Below are 26,558 nucleotides of genomic sequence, written 5' to 3'. Positions count from 1 at the left end.
TTTCCACAATATATATCAATAATTTGGTTGATTTCATTGATCAAGACAGATGATTTGGCTGTGTTGATGGTTGCTGTTAAAGAAACCTTGGCGTGTTGTTTTATTATATTCTGTTTGCAATCACTGTGTAACGTGCAACAGTCCTGGAAAGGGAATCTGCTTAAGACGATGTGTGGCCTCTCTAGAGAGCAAGCAAGCTGTCTTATGAGCTGCTTTGTGCTTCGTGATTGCTGTATGCTCTCCTTCATGCAAGTGCAGAATAATCTGCAGTCTTGGCTTTGCCTTGTAGATGGTAAGTGAGAGCAACAACTTCTCAAATGCCCCGCATGATTAACCAAAATGAATTCTTGTCCATTTGCCACCATAATGTTAATTTGTGAGAGGGTAAATGATTACGATGCTATTTACTGCCATGAAGCTTGGGCTGGTGAACAGATGTAGAATTACGATGTTTTAGAAATGATACATGTCAAACAACAACTAATGATCATATATATTCTTGTGATATTTTACATTTATAGATGCAGGAGAATCAGCTGTTCCATCAATGGCTAGAAATGTTTTGAAACAAGATTTTGAAAGCACTTCACATCAGATATTAGCAAAATGATAAGAGATTGGTAAAACTTCACTTTTTTGTCTATGGCATCTTCTAGTTGTGGATATCCCGACTTGTCCAGCTGAATTCCAGGAAATAGATCCTCAATCAGACTGAGAAAAAGCGGTTCATCTTCATCAATCTAAAAAGTAAATATTCTCCCAGTTAAAGGCATATTTGAAGTAGACGAGTAACAATTAAAACATAAAATAGCTTTAATTTAAAATAATTAGTTTATATTGAGGTAGAAATTTACTACTTTCACAAAGAAATTTTTAAAAAAATTGACATTATTATTTATTGCTTTGAAATGCTAGGAATTACAAAACTGTGTGATCATTTTCATAGCAGAAAATTGTAGATTATCAGCTTTAAGATCCAACAAATAATCAACAAAATATACAAAAACTAATAATTGTGCTTTATCTTTGGGCTGACATTTCCTCAAACTCATTTAATTCTGGCCAAGACAAATACAAAGTCAGTTTTAGGTTAGGTTCTCAAGTCATTTCTACAAATCTGTTTTATATCAAACTAGAACAAAATAGAAGACTTTACCAGTTTAGAGAGGTTCATATCACGAAGTACACGCATAACAATAGTAGACTCTGTATCATTGGGATTGGCTCTTTTTGCAGCTCCAAGTGTCCTCAGTACGGACAGGATGTTACGTAAACCAAAATCATAATGTACCTAGTGAGAGAAAATTATGCAAAAACTTACTTTTAGATCATATTTAAGTTAAATTCATTAATCCAGAGGATAGTAGGCTGCCTTCTCATGAAGAGCAGATCGCTGACATTCCAAAACTGTATTGCATATTATTTGATTTGCACTCATTTCAGATGCAACTTCCTGCTACATGCCAATTTAAAATTTATTAAAATCTGAAAATTATGCAGCTACTCACTTTCCTAAAATTCTCATGCAAAGTTCACCAAAACAGCTTTAAAAATGTTTCTTGTAGCTTTTAAATTATAAACATTGTAGATTGCGTACAAATAATAGCTGTAATATTAAACATTTTTGTGATTAATTAGCAGTGCCAACAATATATAGTAAATGCTAAATAATGCACACAGTCATTATGTGCATAATGAAAGAATTATAGAGCAATCCACCTTCAAAAACTAACTCAAGCGTTTTAATGGTAAGCTCAAAGGAGGAAAACACAGCATCATCTTAAACAGCCCTGATATTGCAGATGCTACTCCCACAAGAGAACAAAATGCATAATAAATTAGAATATATGCAAACAAACATTCACCATTGTATGATGTGATAAATTGCAACTTTACACTTTCGTTGAAATGAAAGATGTCATAAATCACAGTCTGCGTGAAATTTCACATGCACAACTAACCTGTTTAGAGAGTTGCTCTTCACATAATTTGTATAGGGTATAAAACTTCCTGGCAAGAGTTATGTTGTCAATAAATCCACAACTAGCAAGCTTAACACGAATAATTATCTGACGATCTGGTACCATCATAGCCACAGAGCGGAAGTTAATTTTCAGATTCTCAGGCAGTTCTTGGCGTCCAGCATAGCCAGGGTTCTACAAATTCAAAAGTACATTTCAGAAACTCAAGGGTCTCTGTTGATCATTGAACATCTTATCAAGAGGCATACTTCCCATCATTATTACTCAGTACTTATGTGACCAAAAAGCCATTTTGATACATTGAAATTGAATAGATTAGTTGAATCATCTATTATATTAAGATTTACCAAATATAATGTAATTATCTACATAAAATTGCTCAGTTTATACTATAGATAATTATGGATAAATATTAATTCATTATGTATTAACTAATATCTTTCTGTGGTGAGTACAAAATTGGAAATCAAAAGAGGAAAGAAATCAGCTAATATTCTAATATTAGGAGCATGAATGGATGGATATTACAGACAACACTGAAATGGATGGGTATTGCAGACAACACCTATAGAACAGTTCTGAAACATCTAAATGGAAGCTAAGACCAAAACATAATCATCCAAAAGATGAAGTAATACAAGGTCAGGGCCAGTTAGAAAATCACCAGTGATTAATATGGAAGCATGATACATCAAGATGAGAGTAACCTTGTTGCTCAGAGCCAAGACTTAGAAAAACTTGCAAGAAAAAGGTAATTGACAGTATTATTTCTAATAAAATAACAATATATAGACTTAAATAAAACAAGCTTACATCAGAAATTGTACCAAAAAAGAACTCCCTTGACAACAACAAGTAGTCAAAACATTCTTTTGTGATTTTGGATCAGAAACTCATGAAAACTTAAAATGTAAAAAAAAATCACAAATAAATATTGATCCAGAATCCTTTTCATCACTGACTGAATTCATAGAAGAGGCCATGCTCCTTGGCTGTGGGGTCTGATTTCTTCAATGAATGCTTCAGATAAAAGTTACTGCAAACAAAAAGCTTTCAATGACTTGCATTACAGTATGTCAAGCACAGAGGAATCTGGATGTTCTTCAGTATAAATCTCAAAATGTTAGCAAGTAAGTGCAGCAAGCAGTTGGGAAGGCAAATGGCATATTGGTCTTTATTGCAAGCAGGGTTGGAGTTTAGAAATAGGAAAATATTGCTACAATTGCACTGGGAAATGGTGAAGTCACACCTGGAACACTGTGCACAATTTTGGTCTTCCTTATTTAAGAGGCAGTCACAAAGAAATTTGCTCAGATAATTCCTGGGATAAGAGGGTTGTCCTATCAGTTCAGCCAAAGAAATGAGATCTATATCCTTTGGAGTTAAGAAGAAAGAGGTGTGAAGTTTTTCAGACATCGAAGATCTGCTAGTGGGAAAGCTGGAGACAAATGGACATTATTGCAAGATAAGGGAAGCAGTTATCTAACATTGAGGTGCATGAAAATTTCTTCTCTCAGTTCTGAATTTTTGGAATTCTATTACAGAGAGGCATGTGGACATTACATTACTAGAGATATTTAAAGAAATGCTACTTAACTATTTGAAAGATTGGGGAATTCCATACCATGGAGAAATGCCACAAAAGATAACTTGAGCCCTGGGCAGATCAGCATTGATCATACTGAATGGTGAAATGGATAATGAAGTCCCAGACTGGAAATTCCTGCTCCTATCTTTTTTGTTTATTTTCAATCCCTAGTTCTTGGTGAGTAAGATACTAATAAAAATGGGTTTAAGCCACCACAAGCAGTTTTGGTATTCCTGAATAAGGCTAAGAAGAAAGGAACTGGTCAAAGTTCACACTTGTATCCAAGAGTTAATTATTACATATTGAAAAAAATCCAAATTAGTATCACGTGTTCAATGAACTGGGGTTCACTGGTAGTGTATTGTGCTGATGGCTGGCCCCGCCTCCCAGCTCTGCACCATCTGCTCACATATAACCCTGGATTCCCACCTTAATCCAGGACCCTTCTGAAGATTACTGTGAGACCCTACCTATTGGTATAAGCTAATAAAAGTGTTTGTTCTCCCTCCAGTTGTGAGAGCTTTTATTCACGCTACAATGTGACAATGAGCACCCTGGTTAAAACAAATTAGCTAAATGAAGCCAATGGAATCTGCTGGAGGAACTCAGTGAGTCGAGCAGCATCAGTGGGGGAAAGCATATGTTTTGATTCAAAATGCTCACCAGTATTGTCCAGTGTCTGTGATCTCTTGACTCTCCAACTAATTATGCCATTTGTTCAAAGGCTTTTGACAACCCATTTTATAATATTCTTCTGCTATGCTTTCAGGAACTGAATTTCACCTACCATAGTGAGGAATATTCCAAATTCAGGATTCATTTCTACAGAATCTCCATCTGTGAAAATGAATTTTTTCTTGCGTCCCTTTTTGCATGTTAATACAATTGCAATCTGCTGAGCTGCCACTGACAGAACTGGTAGGTCAATGCGATTAAATTCGTCAAAGCAACCCCAGGATCCAGACTGTGCAAGGCCTATGAAAATGATAACATATTATACAGTGTGTTATATTTAATTGATGGACCTTCAAAGGTTAGAAAACACAGATTTCCTTTGAAACTTTATAGTGAAAATTGCTAATCTACAATAAACAAAACATATACAAAATCCTCCATAATGTTTGGGACAAAGATACTTTTTTTTTCCTTTATTTGCCCCTGTGCTCCACAATTTTAAATTTGTAAACAAACAATTCACATGTAATTAAAGTGCACATTCCAAATTTTATTCAAGGTCTTTGTATAGATTTAGGTATGACCATGAAGAAATTACAACACTTTTTATACATTGTCCCCTCATTTCAGGGCATCATAATGTTTGGGACATTTGGCTTCACAGGGGTTTGTGAGTACTCAGGTATGTTTATTTGCTTCATTGGTGCAAGTATAACAGAGCTCGGCTTTCTTCTAAACTTTTAATCACCTTTGGAGCCTGCAGTTGCCATTTTTCAACATTAGTATCAGAGTTGTACCAATGAAAGTCAAATAAGTCATTATGAGGCTGAAAAACCAGAATAAAACAGTAAGAGACATCACCAAAACCTTTGGGTTACCAAAATCAACAATTTGGAACATCATTAAAAAGAAAGAGCATACTGGTAAGCTCAGTAATCAGAGACTGATATTCCTAAGAAGATCTTCACGGTTGATGACAGAAGAAGTCTCATCATAATGAAGAAAAATCTCCAAACATATGTGCAAAAGATCAAAAACATTCTTCAGGAGGCAGGTGTGGATTAAAAACTGCCTGCAGAAGACCATGAACAGAAATACAGAGGGTACACTGCAAGATGCAACCATTAGTTCGCCACAAAGAGGGTGGCCAGATTATAGTTTTCAAAGAAGTATTTAAAAGAGACTGCAGAATTCTGGAAAATGGTCTTGTGAATAGATGAGATCAAGATTAACCCATAACAGAGGGATGGCAAGAGCAAAGTGTGAAGATGTACAGAAACTGCTCAAGATTCAAAGCATACCACATGCTTTGGATCTTGCAGTGTATCCTCTGTATTTCTGTTCATGAAGTCTTCCGCAGACAGTAGTTATTGACATATTAACATCAGGAGGTCTTTCTTAGGATACCAGTCTCTTTGCGATTACTGAGCTCACCAGTATATTTTTTCTTAATGATGATCCAAATTGATGATGTTGGTAATCCTAAGGTTTGAGCAATGTCTTTTACTGGTTTATTCTTTTTTTTCAGCTTCATAATAGCTTATTTGATTCATTGGCACGTCTGGCCTTCATGTTGAAAAATAGCACTTTCAGACTCCAAAGGTGATCAAAAGGTTAGAAGTAAGTCAAGCTCTCTTATACCTCCACCAATGAAGCAATTACACATACCTGAGTACTCACAAACCCCTGTGAAGCCAAATGTCCCAAACATTATGGACCCCTGAAATGAGGGGACTATGTATAAAAAAGTGCTGTAATTTCTTCATGGTCAAACAAAAATGTATATAAATAACCGTGAATAAAATATGGAATGTGCACTTTAATTACATGTGAATTGTTTGATTACAAATTTAAAACTATGGAACGCAGGGGCAAATAAAGGAAAAAAAAAAATGCTTTTGTCCCAAACATTATGGAGGCCACTATACATAGGAACATAGGAAGTAGGAACAGGAGTAGGCCAAAAATGGACAATCGAGCCTGCTCCGCCATTCAATACGATCCTGGCTGATCTAATTTATGACCTAACCTCACCTACCTGCCTTCTCCCTATATCCCCTAATTCCTCTATCATGTAAAAATTTATCTCACCAAATTTTAAATATGTTTAATGAGGCAGCCTCAACCACTTCCCTGGTTAGAGAATTCCAAACATTCACTACTCTCTGGGAAAAAACTATTTTTCCTCATCTCTGTCCTAAATCTACTCCCCCGAATCTTGAGACTGTGTCCTCTCGTTTTAGTTTCCCCGGCCAGCTCAAAAAACCTTCCTACATCTATCCTATCCATACCCTTCATAATCCTATATGTTTCTATAAGATCTCCTCTCATTCTTCTGAACTCGAATTAATACAATCCTAGACGATTTAATCTTTCATCATAAGTCAACCCCTTCATCCCAGGGATCAACCTAGTAAACCTCCTCTGGACCGTCTCCAAAGCCAGTATATCCTTCCTCAAATATGGAGACCAGAACTGGACACAGTACTCCAGGTGCGGTCTCACCAGTACCTTTATACAGTTGCAACATTACCTCCCTACTCCTGAATTCAATTCCTCTAGCGATGAAGGCCAACATTCCATTTGCCTTCTTAATAACCTGCTGCACCTGCAACCTAACTTTTTGCGATTCATGCACAAGCATCCCCAAGTCCCTCTGCACAACAGAATGCTGTAGTTTTTCACCCTTTAAATAATATTCAGCTCTTTTATTTTTCTTGCCAAAGTGGATTACCTCACACTTACTAACATTGTACTCCATCTGCCAGACCTTTGCCCACTCATCCAGCTTAACTATATTCCTCTGCAGACTCTCCACATCCTCATTACAATTTGCTCTTCCACTCAACTTGGTGTCATCCGCAAACTTGGCTACACCACATTTTGTCCCCTCCTCCAAGTCATTAATGTAAATGATGAACAGATGTGGGCCTAACACTGACCCCTGCGGCACCCCACTTACCACTCTCTGCCAACCTGAAAAACTCCCACTTATCCTGTCTCTCTGCCTCCTGTCAGACAACCAATTTTCAATCCAGCAAAGTGAATTTGATAATGCAGTAGCATATATTGAAACGTAATTTGTCACCTTTAAAGATTCTGCCAAGACCTCTGAAATCCATTTGATCTGAGCAGTTGAAAACCACCACATATTTCCCGAGGCACCTTCCCATATCTTTTATAGTTTCAGTCTTGCCAGTCCCTGCTGGTCCAGCAGGTGCTCCTCCCATGTTCATTCCAAGTGCCTGAGTGAGAGTTATGTAACATCTAAATGAAAATAAAATAGTACTGTTCAAGTGTATGTGACAAGGAATTAGCTTGTTCAATAACAGATTGGAATTTTAATAATGACACTGCATCAAGAATCTGTGGAATTTAGAATGAGTTTGGTTTACAATCCAGAGTTCATGAAACATTGTTGCACTGCCTGAGCTGATACGAGGTTCAGTTGGATTTTAAAGATCCATGACACCACTGAGTGCTCTTATCAACTGTGCTCACTCAATTTTCTTAAGGAATCTTGCTCCATGCAAAATGAGTTAATTTGTGAAGAAAAACTGTTGGAAAACTGGTAAAATAGAAATATTCAGCAAATCATCCAATATTTGTGGAGAAACAGAAATTTTGAACAATTAATACTTCAGAAGAACACATGAAAGCAATGATTACTCTGACACTATGTTATGAAACTTACATGAGAAATAAATATCAAAATTAAATAAAATTCTGGAAAGGCTCAGCTGGCCGGTAAACAATTATGGAGAAAGTAACAGTTCACATTTTAGGTTAATCACTAATAGCTACAAACAGGCTCCAATTCCACAAGTTGTGGAAAATTGACATGAAATGCCCTATCAACAAGAAAGAAACAGGATTAACCAACTCCAGCAAGGAGTCTTGGCTGATGTAGATCATAATATTCAAACCACTTAATTACAATGGACAACGAGTACTTCTTGAATATGTATGGGTATATTTTGTGGATTTTTCGCTGCTGATCACGAAAATCATTGAAATTTTCCAATCATGTACTATTTATTAGATATAACCTATTTCTGTGATTTCCTGTCATATTTAAAGGCTACTAGTATATTGCCCACAAAGCAAGCTGTTTTTGGTCAATCCACTTAGTGTTCGTGCTATGCAAATATAGCCTTAGGCCTGGGCATGCTTAGAGATGTTGTTACAAACTATTAAACCCTTTATTAGTACAAACAAAAGAACAGCAATGGAAAATTCACCATTAATAACATAACATTTCTTACTTATCTCAAAACTTAACTTTTAATTTAATCCCACTATGTCCAAATGTAAATGTGTGTGTGTCCAAAACCATCAGTTTCAACTTGATTCTGAAAAAGTCACTTTTAAGTGTCCAGTTTCAAATATCTTGTTGATTTCAGGACCCTTTTAAAAAGCAGTTCAGATGTAATTATCAAGCACTTTTAAACATTATATTTTCAGATTTCTTTCAACTCATGATTTCTTGATGAGGTGTCTTTCAAAGAGATTCATCAAATGAGAAGCAAAAATTTTGTTTCTTTGGAAAAGTTTCACTTGGCTTTAATTTAACCTCTGGATTTAACATTTAATCAGCTGAAAATTTAACAGAATTTGTCTCTCAAACTCCCTTTGCTTCCTGGCTTCTTCCACCTCAAATCTCTTTTGCTGTTGTTTCCTCTAACTCTTAATTTATTTATTTTTTTCTCTCTCCCTCTATTCTAAGTTTTTCACTCTTTAGCTCATGCTGTTTATTGTTTTTTTTCTCTCTCTCACTCAATTCTAATTTTAACTCCCTCTCTCAGCCAGCTGTAACTGCTACTCAAGCGATATACTCTCAGGAAGGAAATTGTTCCAACACCTTCTTTTCAAAAGTACCCTATTTTACATAATAGTCAGTCATAATTCTTTGTATGACAATTTTCTTCATTGACACTTTTAACTCGGTATGTTTCAACTCTTTAGCGATAAGCAACAACTCCTTTTTTGCCTTTTCAAATCCACAAATTTGGTGATTCCAAAAACTTTTAATATCCATTTGGAAAATTTAGCTTGGCCCACACTTAATTTTGGTGTTTAAAACATAATCAGCTGCAAATTTTGCACCATTTAACCAAGTCTCTACTTTCAAATCTACACAGATTGATATTGTCAAACATTTATCAAAACTGATTGCTGTTGTTTATCCACACACATGTTAAGCCTTTTAATTAGCTTTCAAATGTTGAACAGTCCCAAACACCTTTTTAGTGCTTTCAGCGTGTGTGGCACTAGGAAGTCTAGGAGAGGGCACATATGGGCTGGGTCTGGGCTAATTTCCCTGTTCTGCACTACGTAGCCCAGGATTGGCAACTTCCTGGCGCTAAAGACGCATTTGTCCCTGTTGTATGTTAGGTTCCTTTCCTCAGCTGCCTGGAAGAAGGGTTTTAAATTTGTGTCATGATCCTCCTGAGCATGGCCACAGATTGTCACGAGCTTTCCCGCCTCTCATTAGCATGAAAATGGGCCTTGGCTGTGGCCTTGGGGCTTCTGCAGACTTTTGCATAATGCCCACGTTTTCCACAGTTGGAACAGACATTTTCTCTGGCAGGGCAGAGGGCTCTGGGGTGCTTTCTTTGTCCACAGAAAAACAAAAGTAAAATGCCATGTGCAGCTGGCCATCTTGGACAAATGCTACAGAGCAGAGGACACAGTCTTCAGGAGATTAATATGACGTCGAGTACTATCGGATGGAAGGATACGCCAGACTTGCTTCCCTACGCATGAATCAGGCGAGTCCACACAATTTATCTGACGCCACTGTGTGCATCAAAATTAATGATGTGAGGGTAAATTACTTAATGGATAGTGGAAGGACTGAAAGTTTTATTGACTAGGGTTAGTCAACCGCCTTGCCCTCCCCACATTCCTGAGTGAGCAGCCAGCAGCCTTGCGGCTGAGGTAAAACAGTTTTGCAGGGTTACTCTAGAAATCCAAGGCACAAAATACGAAGTACTCCCTCACCTCTGTGCCCCGATACTATTGGTGTTAGATTTTCAGTGCCAGTTAGAAAGCATTACAATAGTGCACAACGGGCCTCACCCCCCACTACGCCTTATGAAGAAACAACACTGGAGCCTGTCTGTCTGTGCTGAACATAGAACCCCCTCCGCTGTTCACACACCTGACCCCAGAATGCACACCAATAGCCACAAAGAGCAGGAGGTACCGCCCAAGGGACAGAGCCTTCATTAGGACAGAAGTCCACAGGCTACTACAGGAGGGCATCACAGAGCAGAGCACCAGCCCCTGGTTGAAAGCAGTGTTCCCTTACTTTGACAACGTGACAATCTGTGGCCACAATCAGGAGGATCATGACACGAATTTAAAATGCTTCTTCCAGGCAGACCACACTCCCCACCCCTATGCCACTACCGAGGAGGTCCAGAAGGTAACAGAAGGCACGAAAAATTTTGGACTTATGAACTTACAAACAAGGGAAGGAGGATGGTGGGGGGGGGGGGAAATAACAATTTTTTAAGGGGAGGGTGACCTTGTATATAAAGCAGTCCAGAGCTACAGTCTGGCCTTCCAGGTTCGTCTTGCAGAGAAACAAGACCCCTTAGTGTACATATTAGTTTATTAAAACTGTCTTGTACTCGCACTGCTGGTGTGGTTATTGTCAGTACACTCCTGACGATGGTAAATTCAAATTAATAGTTTTTATTAAACCATTCATAATGTTACATTTCTGATATATCTCTAAACTATCACAGTTTAAATTTGATTTTGAAAAAGACACTTTTAAAAGTCCACTTTCAAATATCTTGTTGACTTCAGGATCCTTTTAAAATGCAGATCAGAAGTAATTATCAAGCACTTTTAAACATTATATTTTCAGATTTCTTTCAACTCACAATTCTCTTGATGAATTGTCTTTCAAGGAGATATTTATCGAACAGAAGTGATCATCTTCTGAGCAAAAAATGAGAAGAGGTCTTACTTATTTAAAAGACACTTATGTTGTATCTCCTGTGAATAGGATAATACAAGTCCTGTCTTTTGAGGAAGTCAAGTTTTCTTCCTCTTCAGTTTTCTTCTTAACAGTCATGGAGTTTTCTTCCACGATGAGACTGCACTGTTCATTTTCAAAAGAGCAGTCGGAAAATGGTTTCCATTTTGAAATCCACTTATTTTCTGTATTCCCTTTTATTAAGAGTAAAACGTAACCACACCTATTCTTCCGAACTGATCCAAAAATTTCTTAATTTGATAAAATATTTCTCCAAATCATGAGACATTCCCATCATCAATGAGGTCAGTCTCAATCCTTGGAAACCATTTGCTGGAATCCTTAGCAGTTTTAAATTTCATTTCTGCAAAACTTCTTGCCTTTTCCAAAACCACTCCATATCCATAACAACCTCTGACCTCATCTCTGTTCAAGTGGCTTAATTGCTTTTAAGAACCACACCTGGTACTTGAGTTTCAATTAATAACACTTCTGTTCCATCATGGCTCTGCATTCTGGACACGTGGACTCTCAAAAATTAACTCTCTCTCTCTCTCGGATTACAGTGGTTCTCTGTAAATGTGCTGTGATCTGTGTCTGAACCTGTACCAGCCCACAATTCCATCACTAGAAATACATTTAACTCTATAACAGTGGTTCTCAACCTCTTTGCCATAATCCCCACTTTAATTTTTCAAAAATCATATGCCTTACCATTAGCAGAAAAAAGTTATATATTCAAAAGCTTTAATTAAATTATTTACTGTAAGTGTATTTCAATGCAATTAAGGTCGGGAATACACTGAAACACATTTCATATTCAACTACTACTTCATTATGTCAACTATCTCAAACACACATTAAACAATTGTTGTCAACCTTCCCCCCTGATAGTGTTTGCAGATTTTTTTTATTCAATGGACTAATTTAGTTAGTTTCAACCTTAAATCTCCATGTTTTGTAATTTCCAGTCAGTTTCTCTTCACTTGTAGCAAATCACTAACAACACTGAAGCCACATTCTAATAAATAAGACAATGGAAAATGTATCAATAGTTCCCTTGCTAAAGTAGTCAAGTTTGAATATTTCTTTTCGATCTTGTTAGACAGCCACATCATGCACGGTAGATTCATCCAGTTGTATTGAGAACTTCTGTGATTTCAACTCAATAAGCTGTTTTTCAACATCTTGACTCATGTCACCTATTCTTTTGCAGACAGTACTATTATTCAATGGCATTTCTCAGACATCTTTGTCAACCTTTTGCAGAACTGTTTTGAGAAACAATGATATCGTGGGTTTAACCAGTTCCTCCCCAATGTTTTACCATCAGCAGATAAATGTCATAGCTAGCTTCAAGGGTACGATTCAGGGCTATAGTTTGTGCAGCAAATAATAAAGTGAACTTTGATCTATTTTCAAATTTCTCTTTTAGTGATTTAAAATATTCCAATTTCAAATTGACATGGTTAGGATGTTTTACCCTCAAATGAGCTTCAAGACAGCCTGCTTTCATTGATTAATTTGTCAAAGTCTGTTGATATAATAGGTAAAAAGTTGCACGTTCATCAAGTACTGCAGGTATAAACCCAAATTTCAAGAACTCCTCTGAATATAGATGAACCTTTTGCTTGTTTGGTCTGTTCATTTTGAATATAGAATTGTTAAACAATTAAACTTAATGACTACAACAGGTCCATTACAAGGATAGATGCAGACAAGCTCCCTGAATCAGATCAATACAACAGCGCAAGGACCCTGAAACAGATTTTATTTTATTATATATTAGAATTGAAAATTTAATAAAAGTAATGATTGAATCAAAGGAAGAAACTAACCCTAAAAAAAGAAAAAAATCACTAATGTGGTTTCTAACATTTTTTTCTCACAGAGAGTGCATTAAAACTGCGCTATTCTCATGCTTTACTTTCTGGGGTCCCTAATTTTTCCGATTTTGGCGTTCCCCTCTGGGGTCCCTAATTTTTTTTTCCCGATTTTGACATCCCTCTCAGGTTGGTGCCTGGGGTGGACCCATGCCCATGCCCCCCTCATCAATATGCTAGTGTACAAAGATACATACAGATACAGGTCTCTCTCACTACTGAACTGTAAAGGTAAAGGGGTATGGACGGATATATGATTGTTGAGATAATTTGGAATCCTCATCACCAATGAGATAATTTGGAATGGATGATAATAAGACTGGTCAGAAAAAATATAATTATAATGTTAACCAAGGATAACAACAGTTAAAATAAGAGAAACAACTGGGAAACAACAGATAAACATTGGAAGAGCAAAAACACTTGAAAATAAAAAGAGCAAAGTGATTTTACTTGGAAGTTACCACAATTGTGTTGAACTGACAGTGTTTGCCAAGTCACACCTTTCATACCAACATAACGAGTTTATTTTTTCAAACCAGCTTTTTAATTATTTCTCAAAATATTCCTATGCCCCACCTTGAGAATCTATGCTCTATAATTTACTATACTAAAACATTTTTACATGAAATATGGCTTAACATTAACCTAAATATTAATATTAACAGTATGGCAGATCGGGCCACTTGGTTCTCGAACCATTGTTCGGAGGGTTGGGCTCTCACGAGAGTGGGAGCCCGGGGGCGTGATGGGGTTATGCAGCAGACTGGTAGCATGAGGCTGGGTGGTATCTTTCCTCTCTGAATCAGCAGGTCGGCTTGTGATTTTGACCAAGGATAACAACATCTGAACTGAACTGTGAATTATTAAACTTAATGTTTGGACCAAATTTTTAAACAATTAAACTTAATGACTACAACAGGTCCATTACAAGGATAGATGTAGACAGGCTCTAAAAGCAGCTCATATATACAGATGCTGTGCATCACATTGATATAGATTGAATGCATATTGATGCACATGTTCTTCAGGCAATATCATTGTGAGTGTACTTAACAATAGCATTTATTGTCTTCAGGAGGATTCAATGAAGCAGAAATGTCTCAACAATGTTACAACAGCTGAGATACATTCTGTTACATTTGTGGCAAGTATACACTTAAGGTTCAAAGATGCAGCATGTCTGCACATTAAAAAAGCTTATGACCTCTACTTTTGTTGTAAAATTGGTAACCAAGACAAACACCGGGCTTCTCACATTTGTTGTGCAACAAGTGCAGTCAACCTAAGAGCTTGGCTCAGAGGTACTCAGAAGTCAATACTATTTGCAGTCCCAATGATATAGTGAGAACAGAAGAATCACATGAAGGACTATTACTTCTCTCTGACCAATTGCTTATCTGCCAAAAATGCCTTCAGCCATGACACATGACAACAGTTTACCAGTTCTGAAGCCACCAGAGACATGGAGCCTTGATGAGGCAAGTGAAGATGCCACAAAACACGAATCAGTTGTGAAAAATGACAGTGATCCAGATGTTGAACCATTTATGCCTGGTTACCTTCATCTGCTAACACAGCTGGAATTAAATGACATAGTCACGTGTGTCATAAGCAAATGCACAACTACTTGGTTCAAGACCAAAAAGATGGGGTTTGTTGTCACCAGGTACGAAAATTTCTGACTTTCTGAGCCATCAAGAATATTTAACAAATTTCTTTACACAGGGTGACAACCTTTGCTCTGCATTGACATTAATGGGTTGTTCATGGCTTTGAGTTGTGTGCATGACCTACAGAAATGGTGTCTTTATAGGGATTCATCCAAGTTTAGCCTAAAAGCTGTCCTGTTGAAACTTCTCATATTCAAGAACTTCACTTTGTAGACTGGCAGCAGCTTGCCATCACATTTTCAATGAAAATTAGGGATACTCAATAAATGTGTTGTCAACAATATCCACATTCCGTGAATTAAAATTACTTAAAAAAACAAAGCAGCATTAAGCTTTTTGGTTTCCCACCTGTCAGTAAGTGGTGTTATCACCAATCTCTCTGTGCAACCCAGGAACTCGTTCTGATACACGAATCCAATATCTGTAATGTTGATTACCATCCTGTCAGAGTCCTCATTAAAATAAAATCTGCATTGTTTCAGCCATTCAAAATCTGTGCGACTTTTGATGTGCAGACGACACTGCAAAAGAAGCATATTTCATAAACCACATATTGTTCTCAGTTATTCCTGCATCTTTTAACTCTGAAATTTAAATCACTTTTTTTTTAAATTTAGAAATGAATTTAAATTTAGACATACACCACAATAACAGGTTGTTTCAGCCCACAAGCCCGTGTCACCCAATTACACCAAATTGACCAACAACTCCTGATCATTTGGAGGGTGGGAGGAAACCAGAGCAACCATGCAGACATAGGGAGAACATACAAACTCCTTATAGACCACACAGGATCCAAACCTTAGTCCCGGTCACTGACACTGTTACAGTGTTGTGTTAACTGCTACGCTAACCGTGCCATCCTAATGGAGAAAATAACAAGATAGAAATTGCATTGAGCATAAAATACCGCTAAAATTATGCTACATAACGAAGCCATTGTTTTTTTTTTGTTTCAGTGCCTTTGATGTAAGTATGCTTGTATACAATCCCATTGATTTTCACAAAGAGAGAATGATTTCAGAATATAGTATGTCTGCTGTAATCAACAGGAAATCCTCATGAGAGAACTGGAACATCCCACCCCAAAGACTCCAGAGATTAGGCAATGCTTTTCCACCTCTTTGGGACTCCCTTGGCAAATCACCTTCACTCTAAATCCCTCTACTCTTGCTACTTTTAAGTCACCTTGCAACTATATTCTCATGCAGTCTCTGCAAATAAGTTCTTAAAGCATTGTTTTAGCCCATCAAATGAAGTTCAATGATTTACATGCGACTCTCCAACTAACCTTCAGGGACCTGACAATCCTTATCCTTCTAAATTATGCAAGTGCAAGGCCTATCTCTGTGGTACGGATCTGCCACTCTTAATGCTAGTAAAGTATCATCGCTTTTGCAGTCTGCCGAGGAAATCAACCCTCCAGTTGAGTGTTGCAGGAGACCAACATTTTCTCTGAATACTCAACATTACCAATGAAAGTTCACATTGTAATGAATATGGACTTGTAGTTACCATTCTAAATATACAAATTATTTTCTATTACAATTTCAATTAACAAGATAGCAGTTAAAAACACAATCCAATCTGATTACATTTCTCAGCCTTTTTTTTAAACTTCAGTTAACATGACTGGCAATCAATTTTTCCACAGATAGCATAAATCTAGAAATTTATAATGGAAAAAGCTGAATACAGTCACCTAAGCAAAAGTTGCATGGCTAAGTAAATTGGTTGTTGTTTAATAAGGGTACTTGGAATATTGATAAAAAGCAAATGACTTAAGTTGTATTGTACATTAGTGTTTAACTTATTGAAAATCAAGACATACTCATTTTTTGCCAAAAAAAAAACCAAATGCCTTAACACTATCAATATTAGCATTAGCTTATTTTATTTTCCAGTTTTTGGATCACCAATTGATGAATCAAACATGAAGATTATTGATGAAATACGAAAAAGATACTGAATTCCAGAAAATATTGTCTTCATAAATTGGAAATATGCAGGATTTTAAAAATCATAATAAAAATAAAAAATGAATTTTTTTTCAAAACATTTTAAACCCTGGTTTCTATTACTTGGTTGATCGTTGGCTTGATTTCATTTTCTAAATGCATACAATCTCTTAAATAAATTTATAAAAATAGATTAAACTAAGATGACCACTGGTGACAATGTATTTTATTCTTCCTTCATTGTCAAAATCCTAGGACTTTGACACTTCATCTTCATTTTCAAAATGTTTAACCAGACAGAATTTCATTATTATGAGATCATCTAGTGGCTGTCTATTTAACTTATTCCTACCAGATCATCAAAGATATCTCGTTGGTGCACATGGATAGTGATAAGAGTCTCATATTTCACCCGCTCAAAAGCACTTAAATCCTTTGTTGTCATGTCAATTAAGTTATTCAACAATTCTAAGAATGATTGATTGGTGTCTTGCATAATCTTTCGATCATACTTAGCATTGGATAATGCTTCTTCAGAATCCCTTGTCCAAATCATTTGAATTCCAAGCAACCCAACCTTCAGAAACAAAAAAAATCTGTAGATTTATACGATCTTACATTCATTTTGTTTAAAGGAAGTTGTCAATAGAAGGAACATAAAATTGTAAACTGAAAAAAATGTGCCAGCCAGTTTACCTCCCAATGATACATAAATTGACTTGACCCACTTTGTTCTTATAACAATTGATTCATAAAACATTAATTCTTTTATTCAATCATGAGGCATTACCATAAACAGAATCAACAAGTTACTATAAATATATAAATTAACAAACATATGTAGAAATATTTAAATGCTGTATTTTTAATCTTATTTTAAAGAGAGTCATAGAAAAACAATATAAAATATGAGATTATTTAATGAACCCTCAAAACATTAATGGGCTCTTGCTTATCTTTTCTCTGGCAAAATTTAGAGAAAAGGAAAATCTAACTAAATATATTTCTTCATAATGAAATGGTATAGGTACCAAATCCACATTTTCAATGCACATAAATTGAGAGCATTGTTTAAATAAGAAGTATACCTGTGCTGGATAATAACTAAGAAACTCGGTTAACTGGAAAGCAGTCTCCTGAATGCTCATAGATGCAGAACGGATGACCAGATGGAGTGATTTCTGTGATTCCGAAAGTAAAGCATTTAGCCAGACTTCTACATTTCCTTCTGCCATAATAGGTTTGTCCAGTTCAATGATTTCCCCCTCGCGTGAAGACACAGCCAAAATACGATCATACACCTGTTAATAAAGGCACAGTAATTCTATAATTCAATTTGCAACATAACCATATCCCAAGTCCTAACTTCCATTCATATCAGCAAGCCTTATTAGTTTAACAACTTAATGAGTTAGATATAATGGATTTCATATTGTGTTGAACATTGGAGCTTAGCTACTGCCCTGCAGCTCAATTCCCATTTCTCAGTGCGATGAAGGGTCTAATTTCCTAAGAAATTACCTTTTGAGACCGTTCAATTTTCAGTTCATTTGAAAGAATGAAAAGAACAGCAGCAGGCCCCATGACACACCTGGTATTTATGCTTCTTTTCCCATATACACTGCCCCAAAGATGGCAAAAAAATGGAATTAAGCTTAACAGTTCTTTTTACATTAAATGATAAACACTTAATTTCATTTCCAGATTATCAATTTACCCGGTCATGGAAGCGGACAGTTTTGATGTTATCAAAAACATTTAGCAAATATGCTTGAATTGCATGCGAATCTGAAGCCTGACCAAGAATTTCAAGAAGGGTTGGATCAGATACAAAAAAGAACCGAGGGAAAAGCAGCCTTTTCTTTTCGAGATACCTGTAAGTAGAATATAAAGCAATGAGACAGACATTAGAGAGTCAAGATGGTGAAAATGACAATTATAACATTTAACCTGCTTTCTCACAATGTGAGGATTATTTTTTTAGCTCAACTGGAGAAGCAATATTTATTTATTTTAACGTGTAAAATTAAATAAAACGATTTAATTATTTATTTAAGACTGCAACCAAAAAAAACTATGGACACAAAGGCCAAATTAAGCATGCAACATTAAAACTTAACTCATAATTTAAGTGTTTCACATATTTCAAAGAACTTAGTCAAATTTTAAAATTAAAATCCTGGTCTGAATCAATACAATAAATTCTGTTCACAGCAGCTGAGATGATGACTTACCCTGTTAAAGACTTTTGACAGATTTCCAGTTGTTCAAGTAAGTGTGGCAAAAGTTGTCCCATAGTTTCATCACCTACACAGCAATGCACTACATTTGGGGTCTCATGAGCCCGAGTCATGATCTTCACCCAAGACTTGTCAATGTTTGAAAAACGTTTGGCTTCCTTGAGTTGAAGTAGAATGACAATGGAAAAATAGATTAATAATTTTGCCACTTCTTTATCCATGGACAATGCCTCACTGTTTCTTGTAAACCTTCCAACACCCCTCCGTTATCTTCTCTTATTCTTTATGTACATAATCTCTTCCAATTTTCCATTGTTCTCCTTCACATTTTCTGATTGCACCTTAACGTGATCTTTCTCACCTCTTATTTCTTAAATGATTATCTAGTTTTATACACACTATTTCCACTCTTCCTTATTTAACACCAAAACTGAAGTAACTTAAATAAGCAAGGCATGAGCAATATTGTCTGACAGGTTCTTCAAAACTTGGATCTTAAGCAACCTTTGCTCCTTCTGAATATCTGCAAATAAATCTGCAACAGTTATCTATGAAATCAATGTTTGTGGCCATGTCAATGATAAATTCGAGTGTTTTATGTCCAGATTAAGATCAAAGATCCTGAATAAGTTATCCATCAATTTCTATTCCAGTGTGTTTTAAGATAATATTCTGTATAAGTAGAAGAACAAGATGAAATGGCAGACTTAGCATGCTGCAGATTATATCCTATCCATTATAACTTGCTGCCAAGGAACAAACCAAGGAGATTTTTTTAAATGCTGATATTGGAAATCAGAAATGAACATGGAAAATAACAGAAACACTCAGCAGGTCAGCCAGCACTTGTGAGAAAAAGAATCAACTTTGCAGGTCTGGGATTCTTTATCAGAACGGGTAAGGAGAGTAAACAAGTTCTTTTTCCTGAGAAGCTGAGAGAAAGATGAATGAGAGAAACAAAGGGTGTGTCTCTGACATGTCAAGACCAAATAAACTGATATTTCAGTTAAAATCAGGTTAATCTTATTTATCAATGTTGGCATATGCATAGAAGGTTGGATGACACAACACAAAAACTGCACCAAAATTACAAAGGGGATAAATGGCTAGTCCTGATACAAACAAAAAGAAAGAGCGAGTTACCTAAAGTTGGAGAATTTGATATCAAGTCCTCCAGGCTGCTACATGGCCAGACAAAGATGATGCATGATTCCTGAACCTTACATTGGGCCTTGTTATAACAGTGCAGAAAGCCACAAATGGAAAGTTCAGAAAGAGAGCAGGATGGTAAGCCAAAGTGACAGAAAATAAAGTGATTGCCAATAGGAAGACAAACTATTTTTCTCCAGAAATCTGTCATATACTTCTTGTCTGCAGCCGCTGCAACCGTGTCTGCCTGTCCCGCATCGGACTTGTCAGCCACAAACGAGCCTGCAGCTGATGTGGACTTTTACCCCCTCCATAAATCTTCGTCCGTGAACCCAAGCCAAAGATAAGTACTGGAACATCATAAAATATATCTATTTTAATTTTAATATCTACATTAAAACAGATATATTTTACAATAGTGGAATACTCGTTCCTCAGAAATCATAACCAGTGTTAACAGCTTCTGAAGCTAAAATGGAAAACTAAAAAAAAAATGCTAATCTTCATAGTCTTCAATTTAGAAAACCTTACAATTTTAGAAAAGAACAACACTACCCAGCCACTTCCATACCTTTGGGAGTTGCTTAGCAATATCTCCACCTACAAAAACTGCCTCCAAATAAATCCACAGATTTTGTACAGTCATCCAGTTCTCAATAATATCAGTTGTGTTAGACAGATTGTGAACCCATTTCTGAATCTGTGCTTTGAATGGGGTATTGAACCTGCCATGAAATAAGAGTGAAAAACAATCTTTACCCAAAAGGAATCCGATTTCTACAATTTATTTCCTCCACTGCCCATTTATAAACATTTTTCTAAATACAAATATACTTAAACAGACATATGAGCCTTCATTCTATTTTTCCTAAAAGAAATGTACATCAATGAATGAAATACATCTCTGATCAATCAGAAACAAAATTAAAATGTATACATAACTAACCTGCTACTCATGAGCGAGCCCAGGATCATCAAACTATCCTCCATACTGGCAACAATTTCTGACGTACTGTCCCCTCTCAGCAAAAGCTCACCACGTGTTTTGAAACTGGCAAAAGTAAATGTTTTGCCGTCCCATTCTGCTATAACCTGTTTCAATTTCTGCTCAATGTCTTTCTCTTTCACTGCACTTGTGCAAATATCCTGCAATAAACAGTTTCCATCAATGACATCTCAACTGGAAGACCTTATTTGTTTGAAAGAAATAAGTGCATACAAATAGTTGAAATAACCATCATAAACCCAAAATTTGTTTTCATATATGCACTTTGCATGATGAATGCTCTAATATTGTCATTTAGATGTGATTTAAATATTAGATAACATTCTACTGCTAGTAATGAAACCAGAACCCCCAGAAAAAAACCCAAGCAGACATGGGGAGAAGGTACAAACTCCTTACACACAGTGTGGGATTCGAACACAAGTCCGGTCCTGATCACTGGCGCTGGAAAGCCATTGCGCTATCCGCTACACCAACTGTACCACCCTGAAGGCGAAGGCCCAACAGTACACTTGAGAATGCTAAGGTTGGAGTAATGCCACAATCCAATGTGAACAGAGTTTTTAGAATTAATCAGCAGATAGACGTCCATTGAACTCTTTAAAAGAATCTAACTTCCTAATAGCTTGTATCTGAAGACACCTCCAATTAAAAAAGTCAACAATCTTAAAATAAGCCAATGATGTTCATATTTGAAGCAATAAAGTTAATGCTAATGATTGACTATTCACATTATTCCATTAAAACAATGCTTCTTTTTTTTTTAATTTTTATTTTATTAAAACAATGCTTCTTTTTTTTAAATTTTTTATTTTATTAAAACAATGCTTCTTTTTTTTAAATTTTTTATTTTATTAAGACAATGCTTTGCACAAAAACATTCAATCGTTTAACATAAAACTAATACCTCGATTTCCTCTTTGTATTTCAGTATTGAGGCTTCCATCATATTTCTCAACTTGAACATTTCACTTTCTACATCAAAGCTATGCCCTGTGATTTCTGCAATTTGCCTCCAGTGTCGTAGCATCATAGCTTTGTTAGACATGTGTTCCAACAAAGGGCAGCATTCATGAAGATCCTCAATTGTTTGCTTCAAATCCAAGAATGCTTGCCATTCTTTCAAAGCGCGCGGAAGTTTGCGACATCTGACGAATAGTAAGAAAAGTTTGGAAATGAATGTAGAATTTCAGCTTGTTTCTTGTGACATTATCAGCTGACAACAGAGATATCAGCTGTACATAACTCTTAATTTCTCTTTGTTGATGATCAAAAAAAATGAATAGTGTTCATTAGTGGATGAAGTATGAGAATTAAGGACTTTTCTCTCAGTCAATCTTTTTGAGTCCAAAATAGATGCATTTATTAGACTTTTAACAAGAGGGGAAAATCTGCAAATATTTACTTCTTAGGAGCCTATTTGGGACATTTGTTTATCAATATGCATAATTTCTAACTGATCAAACTGGGAGAAGCAAACCAGCATGTCATAACGATAAACAAATGAAACTTCCCTAAAGTTTTTTTCTTCCTGAACCATTTCATTAAAGTGTCTTCAAAAGAAATAGCATCAAACAGAGTGGAATCAGCCTTTCAACCCAACCGCCCACATCATTGTATTCACCATGTATTGAAATAAGTTATAGAATTTTCCAACCAAAATAATAATTGGAGAAGATTGCTTCATGCCATTTTGAAATAAAACACAAGCTATTGATACTCAGGATGAAACATGAAAGCATTGAGTTGATATGGAGGACAACCATGATGTTACTTTCACCTAATGGTACAATTCAGAATTTATATTTTATACAGCAGCATAAAGGCTGAAAAACACGTCACAGAGAATGGGAATAAAACCTAATAGCTTCAACCTAAAATCACATTTCAAAATCAGAAAGGTTCTGAGATTCTATTCCAAAAAAAAACTCTTATTTGGGCACAGACTACTTTGTGCCCCTCTCCTGTAGTTTCCAATACAAATGTAGCTAAATCATATATTTATTTAAACCTATGCCTCCAAGTATGGAGTTCCTTTAACTGTTTATTAATTTAAAATTACATTGGCACAGGCAAGTCTGGAAACTTTAAGGCAGTGAACAACATCAGTAGTATATGACTGGAGTGGATTCTGAGAGATAGTATCCACTTATAATTTGTAAAGGCAAGAACTGATTAGGGATAATCAGCATGGCTTTGTGCGTGGGAAATCATGTCTCATGAATTTGATTTAAGTTTTTGAATGAGTGACCACGAAGACTGATGATGAAGTGGAAATCAACGACTGACAACTAGCACTCATTCCAAATCACACTTTATTTCTTTCAGCACAAGGAGAGCAGCACTGCCACCAAACCGCTCCAATAGAAACTACATGCATGTTATCAAATTCGTTTAGCATAGAAAAGTGACCAATCATGATACAAATTGAAGGCAGCAACCAATAATAAATATGGCACCACTAATTGGCTAGTCTTGTTACCATATTGTTAATTGCAAGTTATTATAATTATTGTTTCTTATATTCTATGTCCATAGCAAGTCTTTCTTTAGCTACAAGAATCTGTTATCAGGGGTAGTTCCCTTTCAAGGCAATGTTTTTGTCTCTCTTATCACCTAAGCAATATTTTAGGCTATTTTGTCTGGGATTTTTGCTTGTATATTTTATTAGAGTTGTTTACGTGCTTTTACCCTTAGAGTGCTGTAACTTCTACAAGGGCAAGGGGGTAGGCATTGCCTTCATAGACTTTTGCAATGCCTTCGAATAGATCCTACATCAGTGGTTCTCAAACTTTTTCTTTCCACTCACCTATCACTTTAAGTATTCCCTATGCCATAGGTGCTCTGTAAGACATTGCTTAAGGTGGTAGGTGGGTGGAAAGAAAAAATTTGAAAACCACTGTTTTAATTGTATGTAATTGACTCGTTATGTGCACGGTTTCGTAATTCCAAAGGAAATTGACCAATGCAATTTTTATCAAGCAAAATATTTCAGTAACTATTGGGTCTCGAGCAGTGATTCTCAATCTTCCCTTCCCACTCACATACCACTTTGATTCACAATCCAATCTCACTTTTCATTCTTCCAAGTTTACTGGTTGCAGGCAATTCTTACTCTGTGCACAGAATTTAACATTTATGAATTTCACCAGGCTTTGGTGCTTGAAAGGAAAATGGTTACTGCTCACAAAGGTTCTTGTCGGGTTTCAGAAAGATATTTGTTGTTCCTAGACACAAACTGATCCATTTTGATCAGCCACGCCAGTGTCTTGCCGAAGAAACTTGCCCTATCAGGGTTTTCCAGATGATAATCTCTTTCTTTTCAAGTCACCACAGAGATCTTTTTTGTTTCCTTTATTTCAAGTGAAACATTAGGCAGTCAGCCCTCTCCTCTTGTATGGACCACAAGGGCTTTGACCAGGCTGAACTAAGAACTCACAACCCATTTGCAAAATGGGGTTTGCCACAAGTTTGCCAGCTTCCCCTGTTCCAGTCCCAGCTGCTGCTGAACTGTAAAACTGCAGAACTGATCGCTCTCTCACTCAGAAAAAAACCCTTTTTGACTCTCTCTGCTTGCAAAACCACATGACCTCTTAGAACAGCAAACTGCACTCCAGACAGCCTGTGGCTCTGAACTACTCCTCTGATCTCTTTCATCTGTTGCTTTTCAAAGCAACAATCCACTAGTGAAGTCTCTTGGGCTCTCCTCAAAATTTTTGCAAAGGCCCCCAGGAGCCACCCTGTCTGGCTTGAGCAAAGTTCCAGTATTTTAAATGAGATGTGTTCAGAAGTGTTTGTATGTGACCTGCACTAAAAAAAAAGCCACACTTTATCTCCCAAAATCATATCTATATCCCAACACAACATACCCTGTTACATCAGAAGTCAACTTCGTTACAAAGAATATAAAAGTGGTGTTTGAAAAATATACATGACATTTTGGGGCTATTTTGTTTCAACCTGTAGTCAAAAACTGAGTGTTTTATTTCCTGGGCAATGCCAGGTATCCTGCTAGTTAAAAATATGTCCATGTGCTGCAAGCTACTATTGCCAGAAATCCAGCATGAAACTGCACTCCCTGCTGGTACACAAGAAATCCCTGACCTTTGCTCCCCAACAATGTGCCACAGCTCATTGTGCAGAGGTTGCCGGACATTCTATAGATCAGTAAAATCACGCAAAATCTATCTAAAAACAGGGGAACAAAGGTAAGGCCTCTACTAATTACAGAAGATTCCACCTCAGAAAGGAGAAACTCAGAGGGGAGAATGAAGAACTGGCAAGCATTGAAGTTAGGTTCTAGGAGTTGGAGTCATAGGAGGGTTGAGTTGGTCAGATGGGAGCTAGAAAGTAAGAACACTTACCTTGAGTGCCAAATGATATGGAGGAATAAAACTTGAAAAAAAAATGTTATTAATTGGGACTCTTGGTCTTAGCGGTGAGTCGGTTTAGCAATAAAGAAAGCAAGGACTTCAGAGGAAGACGAGAAGCTGAAAGATGACAAAAATAGAAAACAGTTTGGTAATGAAGGGATTTGTGACAAGAATAAGGATTATGAAATTGCAAGGGATGTGAAACCACTTTAATCAATGAGGCTGGGATGATCATTAAAAATTTGTTTAACCCACATTCACAACCAAATTGAAAATAACAAAAGGATAATTTTGAAGGATCAATGTCAACGAATAGCAACTTTTCAAATTTTAATCCTTACCTTATCTTAAATTCCATAAGCTCACTGTTAATATTTTCTATGTTGACCTCTGACCACAGGATGTCATAGTAACTGTTCACAGTATTGATCACATTATTGTACAATCCATAGAGCTTCTGGAGTAAAGTCAGTTGTTTCTTTATTTCCAGCAAATGAGGATATTCAGAGATGGGCAGACCAAACAGCTCTTCACCACCTGTGTATGTGATGTACTTCCGAAACAGGTTGTCAAATTGATTCTGGCAGCAAAATGAAATCACATCGACATGTAAATCTCATAAGTATTAAGATTCAAGATTATTTTGTTGTCATGGACTAAAACAGTAAGTTAAACATGAATAATAAGCCAATGCAGTGAAGCTACAAAGAACAATACACTACGACTCAACCACACCAGTACTAGTTTTGGGCTGAACTTGAACATGGACAACAGTATGAAGTTGAGTACATATGGAGAGTACAAAACTAGGGAATTTGTTCAAGAGGCTGATTCCAGTATCCCAACTTTCTCATTTTACTCGAGTGTTGGTCTGTATAAGCAACTATTCAGGGAAATTGTATTTTAGACACCTTGAACTTCAATTTAAATATGTGTTCAATAAACCCTTAAATTTATGATTTATAATTCTGTATAGTGCACAACAGAACTTCAAAAGGGTTGGTGCAAAGCCACCCAACAGTCCCAAATAAACAGAACAT

The 26,558-nt window shown here is 36.3% G+C and overlaps 1 protein-coding gene across 10 annotated transcripts in view; it reads right to left on the bottom strand.

Moving 5' to 3' along the window:
- dnah5 (dynein, axonemal, heavy chain 5) overlaps nucleotides 1-26,558 on the bottom strand; it is a 343,529-nt gene that overhangs the window by 148,201 nt on the left and 168,770 nt on the right. For 9 of the 10 annotated variants that reach the window (XM_069914173.1, XM_069914167.1, XM_069914169.1 and 6 more), the window contains 14 exons: nucleotides 25,860-26,098; nucleotides 22,053-22,293; nucleotides 21,086-21,285; nucleotides 20,711-20,864; nucleotides 18,985-19,148; nucleotides 18,468-18,624; nucleotides 17,839-18,051; nucleotides 17,103-17,327; nucleotides 15,141-15,313; nucleotides 7,334-7,512; nucleotides 4,358-4,545; nucleotides 1,962-2,156; nucleotides 1,157-1,291; nucleotides 633-740 (listed from right to left, as the gene is read on the bottom strand). In XM_069914173.1, the coding sequence (XP_069770274.1) occupies nucleotides 633-740; nucleotides 1,157-1,291; nucleotides 1,962-2,156; nucleotides 4,358-4,545; nucleotides 7,334-7,512; nucleotides 15,141-15,313; nucleotides 17,103-17,327; nucleotides 17,839-18,051; nucleotides 18,468-18,624; nucleotides 18,985-19,148; nucleotides 20,711-20,864; nucleotides 21,086-21,285; nucleotides 22,053-22,293; nucleotides 25,860-26,098 (2,571 nt within the window). The remainder of the gene's footprint in view (nucleotides 1-632; nucleotides 741-1,156; nucleotides 1,292-1,961; nucleotides 2,157-4,357; nucleotides 4,546-7,333; nucleotides 7,513-15,140; nucleotides 15,314-17,102; nucleotides 17,328-17,838; nucleotides 18,052-18,467; nucleotides 18,625-18,984; nucleotides 19,149-20,710; nucleotides 20,865-21,085; nucleotides 21,286-22,052; nucleotides 22,294-25,859; nucleotides 26,099-26,558) is intronic. The other variant, XM_069914172.1, reaches the window with a different exon arrangement.

This window comes from Narcine bancroftii, chromosome 1 (genome assembly GCF_036971445.1).
Source record: "Narcine bancroftii isolate sNarBan1 chromosome 1, sNarBan1.hap1, whole genome shotgun sequence".
NCBI classification, from domain to species: domain Eukaryota; kingdom Metazoa; phylum Chordata; class Chondrichthyes; order Torpediniformes; family Narcinidae; genus Narcine; species Narcine bancroftii.
Note: the sequence above shows the minus strand (reverse complement) of the source record. Positions and strands in the feature narration are given on the sequence as shown.